The following is a 12,445-nucleotide window of genomic DNA, read 5'->3' on the forward strand; positions in this document are numbered from 1 at the left end:
CGCACCGAGAGAGGGTCCTGTTAAATTTGGCATAATCATGTTATTCGCTCCGCGGAGCGAATGAGTTTGACATGCTTGGTTTATATGTGTTAACTATTGACTTTTTATAATTATGCTATTTATTCCGTTTATAAAAGCAAAAATCATTCATTCACATTTACGGAATAAATGCCATAATTAAGTACGTAGAATACATGCTAATTCGTTCCTCGGAGTGAATAACATGATTATGCCTTAAATTTCGATGAGAAAAAGCAAATCATTACGTACCAAGGACATCATCAAAAATGTACCCATCAGGATATTGCAAATCATTTTTCTGTTTTATGGGAAAAGGCTATATAAAAAGAAGGACAGTGGGCAACATCTTAGCAGCACTTACATAAGTATTGTAGATAGAGGAAAGATAACATATAAAAGAACGGTAACTCTATTTCTTCAAGATGGCAGTAATTCAATTGCGAATATTTGTTAGTTGTTTCCCCTATTTCAAACCTAGGTGGCGTAAGACTCGTTTACGTCCTTGTTGACTTCCGGTGTACATAAGATTTATATGAGAGAGTGTAAGGTTTTTGTTGTGCAAATAGGGAACGGGGGGTAGAATTCCAAAATTATGAAGCTTTTAAAAAATTCAATTGGTTCATTGTCATCAAATGTGACAGCGACAACGATCGTTTTAAGTTCCACTCAGCGTCGTGCGCTATAAACTTCAGTCTTCAGTTCAGTCCGACTTCACAGATATCAGATGACGACTTTGTTGCAGAAAGTATTTACAGGGGGGGGGGGGGGGGGGTGTTAAACATTTGCTCTGTAGATTGTAATATTCTGCATGAATGTTTTATGCTGAAATTTTATCTATATCCTTAGTGATACAGTCATTAATGATCTTATAATTATATGACTCTCACCCCCCCCCCTTCTAGACTAGATCTATATAATAGAACAGGGGAAATTTGAGTTATCAATATATAAACCAAGTATGGTACAAAAATATATTTCAGATGTTATTTAAAAATTAATTTTAGAGTTAACCAAGGTCGTCAAAATATGAATGAACGCGATTGCTAACAGCACCCCCACCCCTCCGCTGTCACTCGGTACGACGACGCGACTGTAATGGAGGGGTAGCTATAATCAGACTGTAACTGTAAGGCAGTGGATATTCCTAGGTCTTGTTTTCGTTTTTGATGACTGGATTGTAAATTAATTTCAACACTTTACTTTCATTGTTAATTTTGTTAGAATTCAAAAGGTGTTGTAAAATATTGTTTGAATTTCAGGGAAAACGAGTCTGGATTCTTCAATAGTCAATACGTATGAAATTAATCAAAATATGGATGAAATTGTCAAACTTTCATAACTTATCAAAGTTTGCATTATCATAGTTATGTTGTTATTTCATGTTAATCAACTGACCCACGGAAGTACAATCCAATACGTCAAAGAAATGAATACCAGTCCTAGCCTATTTTAACTGTTGACGCAAACCAGAAGAAAAGATTAAGATATTTCTGAATTTTTTAGAAATAAAATTTGAATCATATCTACTTTTATTAAAATTAAATGCAAATTCATAGTGCTAAAAATTTATCCAAGTGAAGTAAATACAAATTTCACTGTCATATATACAATGTTGTGTTTATGTAAAAGGCCCAACATAGGCCTATTGTTCATTGTGGTTTTTATTTTTAAAAAAATCATTGCATTACGTTTTTCAATATTCACTTGTAACTTCGATTTCAATCTGAAGTATGAACATTAAAATTGACCTTCAAATTGAAAAGTGTACTATATTTGTTAAATGATGTATTTTAGTATTAAATCATTCATATCATGAACTGTCATGGTACATATAAACATGATAAATCCTTATACATGAAAGTAAACACAAGTCAAATTATATGTAGGCCTACATCAGTTTCCTGCAACACCATGGACAAACGTCATTTGGATACAACCATTCCTATACGCAGGATACAGTTGTGCTTTTCAAGCAGAGTACAACCAACTCATAGTATATCAATCATAGTATATGGATGGAGACGGGAATTTAGAAGTTGAAAGAAAGCTTGAACTTCCGTCTTAAACTTGCAATCCCAATAGTAATATTCAATTAAAATGTAGAAACTCGAAATTTTGAATCAATATTGTACAGCTAGCATATGGGGTAGTAAAATTTATTTGACCTGCTAATTTTTATGCTCTCGCTTGCCCTATGGATTAATAAAAAAGTTAATCGCAACCGCGACGTACTCTGTATACATGTGCCTTCTCTATCGTGAATTTTATTTCATAAAGAGAAGTTGTACATATGCATTCACTATTACTACACATTTTAACAGCTTAATAATAGAAATTCAGAGATATATGGATATATTTAATAATTGATATTCTTAATCCTCGATCGCGAGAGAGAGAGAGAGAGGGGGGGGGTGTCCGTTTTAAACATATGCAATTCAACAACTTATAAAGAATTATGATGTATTGTATATTATATATTCAACCTAAACTACTGTTTAAGCATGTAAACTTAATCACGAAGTAGTTTATAATGAAAAACTTTCAATGTGTATTGAATTTCTTTATTTAATCGATGTGACAGAGAAAATTCGGTTGCAGCTGAAACTCTCAACAGTCAACGTGCTAAAATTCCTTTCCGCCCAGAGAGTCTTGCAATGCGTTTTCTAAGTTTGTCTCGATGTGCAGTGAGGTCCTACGAACCGTAATCCGCCATCGTTACTAAATATTCAACAACTTTCTAATCTAAACGTGTCCTTCCGACGCTCTCTAAACGCCTTGGACGTTAACGGATCGTGCGCCACCTGTAATCAAGGGCGAGTAATTTGAAGTTTTATTTGCCATTCATCGCCAAATTCATTATGATGCCATAATTTCATAAGAACAAAAGGTGGCGGTTTATCGAGAGTTGACTGTTACCAGTGAATTATTATCTATTTTCTTACAGACATGGCCGGGGCATTTCGTAGCTATCCACAACAAAACATTAAGATACCAAGCTTTCTACTCTTATGGAAGAGTAATTTTGTAAGTATAGAAATCAATGAATATTGTATGATTAATTACCTGGTGATAGAAATTAGTATGTCTTTGTGATTCATTATAAATGTAATTTGTTGTGTCCAATAAGCATAATAAGTACACTGTAATAACATGTGTTTTAAAACTACAGGGAATGAAGATCACTTCACTGTAAATGTGAATTAATTATTAGTGTGTTCGCTGTAACTATGTTTTACTGTATAATGTATAACTGATTTTAAAATGTCTGGTAATAGAAATTAGAACATATATTTGCACAGTGATGATTGTGCTGATTTAATATGATCAATGTACTGAAATGTTGGTAGAGCATGTTATCGATATATAAAAACCTTGAATTTGACCTTGACCTGACATTGTGGAGGGCACTGACCTTTGTTCTTTTTCACCTTGCAGACAGAGAGGTTCAACCTGTGTCTACTCTAACCCTATGTCAAACTTCTACTGGCAGACAGCCATCTGCAGCGAGGAGTACAAATATCTATGTGAGAAAAAAGCAGGTAAATCATTTACATTTTATCATCAGTCATTTGCCTTAAATTCAGAAAAAGATTACTTTGTCTCTCTGTCTGTCCATCCACCTGTCGTCTAGCTGTCCATCCATCTGTCTGTCACTCATCTATCTGTCATTTATCGGTGTGTCCATCTGTCCATATATCTGCCAGTCTTCAAGGCACCACATTTTTAGGTCACCTGAGTCACTCAAGGATGTACCAAATTGTGAAATTTGCAACCCCAGGGTTCTGACTCTAAGGAGGGTCCAAAATTGTCATATTGTGTTAATATAACATATTATATTAAGTAAAGTCTTTCATCAGTAGTGGCATTTTGGGGGTCATTAGTGATTTAAGAACACATCTTGTTTTATACTTCTGCTGAATATTAGAATTTAGCTTAGATATGCAGAACATGAAAATCATTATTATAAGATTTCATAGCCCTTTGGGCTAATGATACTTTTAACTAATACTCAGGTGACCAATAAAGCCTGTGGGCCTCTTGTTACATTTTAATTGAGAACTTTCAGGCACCGTGTTGGTTACTTAGAACAATTCTATTTGTGCATGTTTTCCTTATCAAAATTCAATTTCAATTGAAATCCAAGTTTGAAACTTTCAATTAGTAACAGCTAATGATTTTAGTATTCATACAATAAAGCATGTTTATTAAGTGAGGTTCCAGGGATGGCACACTTGTTTCATTAGGACTCCACAATAGGCAGGTGTCCTACAGTGATCAGCCTGCAAGCTTGTGTGTGTATCCATCCATGCAAACACTTCCTGACTTTTTTTGCAATACATGCAGCTATTGAATTGAAAATTTATATTTGACCTGAAATCAATGGGTTACAGATTAAGTTTAGGGTTTGAGCTTTGTAGACCTATTTTTGAAAGAGTTATGGACCTTGAACTTAGCAAATTATGTCACAAAGTGGGGCCCTTTTGTGATTTTTGCCATCACTATGATATCTATTTATAAGCATGATGCATTGTATACATTCTAGATGTATTCTAGATTTTAATGGTTTGTTAACCACAGAGAATGGGATTCACTTCTGTATAAACAGTAATCCTTACGAATGTTTGTTTTAATCATGTTATACTGTTATTTATGCTCAAGAGTAAATTCCATTGATATACATTGAAAACTGTATAATGCGACACCTTGGCAATCTGTTTCACTGGGCATTCCAACCCACATTTTCATTCTCAATTTCATTGTTTTACCCTGATTATTCTCACACACTGTGTATTACAGCAAAAATTTGTCTCCCAGTGCATGTCAGACTAGACAGGTTCCTTGCGATTCTTTTGACTTTTTGTTTTCATAAGGATCCTGTCCAATTGGATGGAAGAGTTACCTTGACAACTGTTACCAAATCAACGACATCAGTGGGTCACAAACTACGTGGTTCTTTGCTAAGCAGTACTGTGAGCATCAAAACACCTCACTTCTGATCATTGAAAGGTATGTCCTGAACGTCACTTCTAATCATTGAAAAGTGTGTCCCAATCTGTGTGGATTTTGGTATGACGTGCATGGCTTTCTATGATGTCATCAATAAAGTGCTCATTGCATGCATGGCTTTCTATGATGTCATCTCGTGTATAACTTTCTATGTATTTTTGTTCTAGTTCTGAGGAAGAAGGTTACATTCAGCAGTTCATGTTTAACCAGAAAATTTCCACAGCTTGGATTGGTTTCTCTGGTGGGATAAAACTTCTTTTAATTTGTAACTTATTTGTGGATGAAGGAATGTGTGTTTAATGTCACAAACTTATATATTACCTTTTAGATGTTACCTGAATCTCTGCATTCTTGCTCTTGTCTGCAGCATGAATTGCCTTTGAAAAATTCAGATCGTAAATATTAATAATTATATATTATTGATAGAAGGTAACCCGGTTAGTGCAAGCAGTATTTTTCCCCCAGGGCCATCTTGAAACACAACATACATATACAGTACAATATTAACAAGAAAGCGTAAATGACAAAATAAACATGGATACACAATTGGTACAGTGCATACAAATATTCTAGGGTCAGGGAAAAACAGTTCATTATAATCAAACTTCATTATACTGTAAAACATGGTAATAGCGAATCTCCAGGGTCTTTGAAAAACAGTTTGGTATTACCAGACTTTGTTATATCCAATAAAATTTTAATAATTTTCCTATCAGGGGAGTAAATATCACTTCGCAATAAGCGTGAATTCGTTGTAAACATGTTTATTATAAGTGTGTTTTACTGTACTAGTGATGTATTTCTATTGTAGATGCATCCCAAGCTGACGTGCTGCAATGGGTGAATGGTAAATTGGTCTCTGGCAACTACACAAACTGGAGCCCCAGCTATCCCAAAACCAACCCCAAGCAGGCAGACTGTGGCAAAATTCAAGCAGGTCTGTATTCTGTATAGTGCACCCAGTTTACAATGTAAACCGTTTACAATATACCCTGTCTATAACAGAACTTGTCTGTAGTGTACCTTTTCTGTAATTTGTCTGCAGTGTACCTGTTCTATAATGTAACTTGTGTACAGTGTAACCTTTCTATGAAGTAACATTTCTTAGTCTATAATGTAACTTAAGTACAGTGTAACTTGTCTATAATGTAACTTGAGTACAGTGTAACTTGTCTATAATGTAACTTGAGTACAGTGTAACTTGTCTATAATGTAACTTGAGTACAGCGTACTTGTCTATAATATGACTTGTGCACAGTGTAACTTGTCTATGTTATTTTTCTGTAATATAACTTGTCTACTGCGTAACTTTTCTGTGATTTTTGAAACATGTGTGAAGTGTAACTTTATCCTGTAATTTGCCCTTAAGGCAACTTCTATTACATAACTTGATTTTAGTGTAGTTTTAATCAGGATCTTTAATATCCCAAAGTTTTGTGTATTTCATTCAAACATTTTTGTATCCAATTTTGAATGCATATGCATCCAGAAGTTATCAGAGCAGAATAAATATTGTGTGTGTCCAGTTTAGACAAGTTTTGTTTATGAATGTTGACTGGTATGTATATTCAGAGTGACAAAAATGCAGATTTTACACTTATTTCATTTCAGGGAGGTCATTGTCTTCATGGTCCAATGGATACTGTTTTATTTCCCTGCCGTTTATATGTAAAGCAAAGGTTATTACGCGGGTCATCAATACAACCACCCCAGGTAAGTTTTAATTATATCAGTCACACCTTGTCATAATTCCAGGTAAGATTTAATTATATCATTCACACCTTGTCCTAATTCCAGGTAAGATTTAATTATATCATTCATACTTTGTCATAATTCAATGTAAGATTTAATTATATCATTCATACTTTGTCATAATTCCAGGTAAGTTTTGATCGTATCATTCATACCTCGTAATAATATAAGTATGTTTCAGTTAAATTGTGTGTGAAGTGTTGTTGTGCAATAATAAGATCTGGTTTTAATGTTCCAAATTTATTCTGCCTCCTCCAGAGAGGGTGAAATACTGAAAGATAACAACAAAGGTACATAAGTAAGAATTCACATAGAAAATAACTGACTATATGACAATTACGAACCATTTCCAATCCTAGTGACCAATCCGAATTTTATACAATGCCAAAATTGGAAAATAAACGAAAATGGAAGTTCTGCACAGAAGCGATTCTTAATTTTAAACTCTACAAACTTACCTACCAAAAAATCAATGTACACACACACAAATATGCAAGACGGTAAGTAACAGTAATATTAATCAAAGATTTGATACACAAAATACATTGGACTGGTCCATGTTTCATACCTAGCCTGAGCCAATGATCAACATGTGTATTGAGTAATAAGTATAAATGCACAAAATCTCACTCGAAAATTGCATGAAAGCATCAATATACATTACGAACAATGTGATTAACATTATGCACTTGATAAACTCGAAAAACTAAAAAACTTCACACCGCGTGTTTGCGGGAAAAGCAGTGATTCTAAATAAAAAACTAACAACTGTAAAACGAGCAAATAAGAAAATTCCGGAATTACAATTCCATCACACTCCCCTACTGATTTCTAACAGAAATCACCATATCAACCGAATGAACACAAAGTGACGCACTTAAGGATATGTCATCAACAATGAAAAAATGAAGTTGAAAATTTTACACACATGAAAATTCTGCATTATAACACCTAACTGTACATGGCTTACAGTTTATTTTCATCAATTGATCTGTAATAATAACAAACTCAAGACTGCTCTAAACTACTTCAATCAGCCTCACAAGCTGGCACAATGGGCGCACATAGGATACTCTGGAGTTGTTGCGAAATACGGTCACCTTCACTTTTCGAACCTTTGAATCTTTACTGGGAAATGCTTCCTCCACTACTCCTAATGGCCAATGATTTCGGTGAGAATCTTGATCTTTAACGAGAACGACGTCTCCTTCCTTGAAGCGTTCACCCTCACTGATCCACTTTGCACGTTTCTGTAACACATTCAGATAATCTGTCCTCCATCTTGACCAGAATTCATCAGCTAAGCGTTGAACTAACTTCCACTGGCTGCGTAGAGCATCCTTATTCCCGAACTTGGGTAACTGGAACGTGGTTTCTGGTCGTTTATGTGTGAACAGCATTGATGGTGAAAGGACAGCTGGTGCCTCAGGATCTGCAGAAACCGGCACAAGTGGTCTACTGTTCACAATGGCGCACACTTCTGCCATGAAGGTTGACAAAACTTCATGAGTCAAGTCAAAGGACCTGTTCTCCAGAAGAAGAGCATCCAAAATGCGTCGAACTGACCCAATCATCCGTTCCCATACACCCCCAAAGTGGGAGGCATGGGGAGGATTAAACACCCATAATATTTTACTTTCAGTCAGGTACTCTTTAACTGGTCCAGTTTCTACAAACTCTGCATCAATATTGAGTTCTTTTACAGCCCCTATAAAATTTGTCCCTCGATCAGAGCGAATTTGCTGGACAGGACCTCGTAAGGCAATGAATCTCTGCATACAGTTAATGAATGAGGATGAACTGACTTCTTCTACAAGTTCCACATGAATTCCACGAGACACTAAACATGTAAATAACACACCCCATCTCTTTGAATTTGCTGAACCACCCCGTGTTCTTGTTACCACTGACCAGGGCCCAAAGACATCTAAACCAACAAAGGTGAATGGTGGAGCTTCTTGCAGTCTATCCTCTGGTAAGTCTGCCATCTGAACCCATCCAAACTTCCCACGAAGTTTTCGACAAGTGACACAATGGTGGATCTCAGATGAAATCATGCGCTTTCCATTGACAATCCAATAGCCGACAGATCGTATAACCCCTTCTGTCATTTGCCTGCCCTGGTGGTGTATCTTAGAGTGATAATGACGTATTATCAGAACTGCAACATGATGGTTCTTTGGGAGTATAATGGGATGTGCTGAACGGTGGTTACTACCTTGCTTGACTTGCTTACGATGGATACGTCCACTGACACGCAGAAGACCATCATCGTCCAAGATGGGATTTAAGGGCAAGAGGGGACTGTTCTTTGGAGGACCACTGCCGTTTTTAATGGCCCTGATTTCTGCACCATAGGTCTCAAACTGTGCTTCCTTGATGATGAGTTTTTCTGTAGATTCAATCAAATCTGGATCATCAATAACATGAGAGGAACTGGTTTTTCTGGTAAACATCTTCAAAGCGATTATGGCTCTCACTAAACTTTTCCATGTTGAGAAACGTGAAAAGCGTCCTGAGCCTAAGGCAGGTTCTAGTATTGTCTTAATGGCTGATATCTCTTTCTTTATTTCTTTATCACTCTCAGCATCAACAAGAGGAAAGTGTTCATTCACATCGTCAAGCTTGAATCTCTGTAAAAGATCGGGTCCTCTTAACCACATGCTGCCTGTGAGATCTGAAGTTCTAAACTTACGAGTTGCGACGTCTGCAGGATTGTCGTCTGTGGGCACATGGTTCCACTGTTCTGGTCCACAGAATGATCTGATGCGACTGACTCTGTTGGCTACATAAACGTGAAATCTTCTAGTTTCTGCTGATATGTATCCGAGCACCACACGGCTATCAGAGTAAAAATGGAAATCTTCTTTCTTAAGATCCAGTTGTTCTTTGGCAACTTCAGCCAACTCAACTGCAACCACAGCAGCACACAGCTCTAAACGAGGTATAGTATGGCCATGATTGGGTGCTACTTTTGCTTTTCCAAGCAAGAATCCTACATCCGATGAATCTTCTCCCATAGTCTTGATGTATGCCACAGCCGCGATAGCATCCTTAGAGGCATCACAGAATATGTGGACTTCAGTGCTAGATACCTGGGATAATGAGAGTTCTCCATACATCCTTGAGACCTCAACCTCCTCTAAGTGATGCAGAGATTCCACCCACCTTTCCCATTGCTCACGAAAGGATTCAGGGAGTGGTTCGTCCCAGTCAGCAGGACCTGGGGGCAACATCATTTCCCGAAGTAGTAGTTTACCCTGGAGTGTGACAGGTGAGGCAAATCCCAGAGGATCAAATAAACTGTTAATTGTTGCCAGTACTCCTCTACGAGTGTATGGCTTTGTTTCTCTTGAAACTTGAATGGTGATCTTGTCGGACTCAATATCCCAAATCACACCAAGAGTCCTCTGCATTGGCATGACTTCAGAACCAAAGTCCATGCCTTTCAAGTCCTTAGCAAGGTCATCTTGGTCGAATTGGCTAAGAACTGACTTGGAATTAGATGCTATCTTATGGAGACGCAACATTCTTCCTTTCATAAGTGCTCTTTGAGTCCGCTTCATCAGACTTACTGCCTTCTCCTCTGTGTCACAGCTGGTGAACCCATCATCTACGTAGAAATTGTGGAACACGAAGTTCTTGACATCTGGTTCAGCATCAATGACAGATCGACGTAAACCGTATGTGGCCACTGTTGGCGATGGGGAGTTCCCAAACACATGGACTCTCATCCGGAACTCTTCTAAGGGCATCTCAAAGTCATTACCCTGGTGCCATAAAAAACGTAAATAGTTGCGGTCTGACTCATCAACTCGGAAATTGTGAAACATTTGTTCCACGTCTGCAGTTATGGCAACAGCATTCTCACGGAAACGAAGGAGAACGCCCAGCACACTGTTCGAGAGGTCTGGTCCCTTCATCAAAACATCATTTAATGATAATCCTTCATGACGAGCTGAGGAATCGAAAACAACCCTTATGGAGTTTGGTTTTTTAGGGTGGTACACCCCAAACATGGGGAGGTACCAACACTCCTGATCTTGGGGAATGGTTGGCGCCTTTTCAGCATGTCCACGTGTGAAGATTTTGTCCATAAATTCCAGTACGTGTTGACGTTTAAGTGGGTCACGTTGGAGACTGGCATCGAATGTCTTTGCACGCTTCAAGGCTTGTACTTTGTTATTGGGTAAAACTGGCCTATCACGTCGAAAGGGAAGTGGCACCGTCCAATGTCCATCCTCCTCTTTTTTCAAGCCGGATTTCATCACATGAAGAAAGTCTTTGTCCTCAATAGAGAAACCTGTTTTTTTATCGTGTTCTGTTTTCACAAATGGGTTGTCAGTAATATGGAACCTGCTGTCACAAGGTTCAAATATAGTTGGTCTGCCGTTCTGTAAAATGAAAGTCTTGTTCACATTTACAGCATTTGAATAATGCAGGTTACCCATGCAAACTTGTCCAATAATGACCCAACCAAGAGGGAACTTTTGGGCTATTGGAAGGTCACTCTCACAAAGTTTCTGGTCCAGAACATGGTGTGCAGAGACTACATCTCTTCCAATAAGAAGTTCAATCTCGATGTCGTCCATCACTGTAGGTATCAACGATGCGATTTCTTGAAGGTGAGGGTACTGCTGTGCAACAGCAGGAAATGGGATTTCATCTCTGTTATTAGGTATGTCGTTGCACTCAATGACAACTGGTAGGTCTAACTTTTGTGTCCAATCCAACGACTCTATTACATAACCATGACCCCTCCTTCCTGAAGCAGTGAATCTTCCTGCGCATGAAGACAGTACATACTGATATTTGGTACTTTCTGGTGAAAAGAAGTCAAAAAATGGTGAAGTCGCCAAGGAATGACTGCTCTGGTCATCTATGAGTGCGTACACAACTCGACACTTGTGTGGGTCGTCTTTAGGATATACTCTAACTGGTATAATCTTAGCACAGGATCTGCTAGTCCCATTTGCCTTTCCACAAATTTGAGTGCACACATTCTTCACCGTCCCTTCTGGCGTGGGCTCCCCTACGTGGCAATCCACATCCACATGAAGTGCACTTGGATGTGAAGATTTCTTACAGATGTCACATTTCACATTTGTTTTGCAGTTCATGGCTCTGTGTTTCTTAGGTCCACAGCACTTGAAACATATGCCATTGGAAAGAACAAACTTCTTTCGCTCTTCGAGGGGCTTTCTGCGGAAAGCTGAACATTCATTGAGTAAATGTCTTGTCTTGTGTAATGGGCACAGTTGTGAATCATCTAAATTGGCAGTGTTACTTGTAGTCTCAGTCTTCTTGACAACCACAGTTGATGTCTTCTTTGGTACACTAGAGCTTGAACTCATCTTTTCTGAGCGGTCGAACTGGAAACTTGGGTCGTTCCGTGTCTTGGCTGTGTCTTGTATGAACTTGACAAACACTGGGAAAGGAGGGAAAGCGTTTCCCTGTTGTCATTTAAATCTACTGGCCTCTGTCACTCACTTTTCTTGAAGGTTCCATGGTAACTTTGATGCAATCGGGTTTATTCCAGTAGAAGAATCGAAATAACCAAAGAGAACACGGTATTGTGGTTGTTCCTTAACAGATGCTATTTCACTGACTAGATCAGCTAAGTCAAATAAACGTTTGTTGTCATTGGCGGTGATTTTAGGGAATG

At 37.8% G+C, this 12,445-nt stretch overlaps 1 protein-coding gene across 2 annotated transcripts in view; it reads left to right on the forward strand.

Annotated features, from left to right (window-relative positions):
• The window catches only part of LOC125678826 (uncharacterized), a 107,698-nt gene that overhangs the window by 13,522 nt on the left and 81,731 nt on the right, over positions 1-12,445 (forward strand). For both annotated transcript variants that reach the window (XM_056153676.1, XM_056153677.1), the window contains exons 6-11: positions 2,966-3,045; positions 3,457-3,560; positions 4,893-5,028; positions 5,196-5,269; positions 5,840-5,965; positions 6,640-6,741. In XM_056153676.1, coding sequence (XP_056009651.1) covers positions 2,966-3,045; positions 3,457-3,560; positions 4,893-5,028; positions 5,196-5,269; positions 5,840-5,965; positions 6,640-6,741 — 622 coding nt within the window. The remainder of the gene's footprint in view (positions 1-2,965; positions 3,046-3,456; positions 3,561-4,892; positions 5,029-5,195; positions 5,270-5,839; positions 5,966-6,639; positions 6,742-12,445) is intronic.

The sequence above is a fragment of the Ostrea edulis genome, chromosome 2, assembly GCF_947568905.1.
Source record: "Ostrea edulis chromosome 2, xbOstEdul1.1, whole genome shotgun sequence".
Lineage (NCBI taxonomy): Eukaryota > Metazoa > Mollusca > Bivalvia > Ostreida > Ostreidae > Ostrea > Ostrea edulis.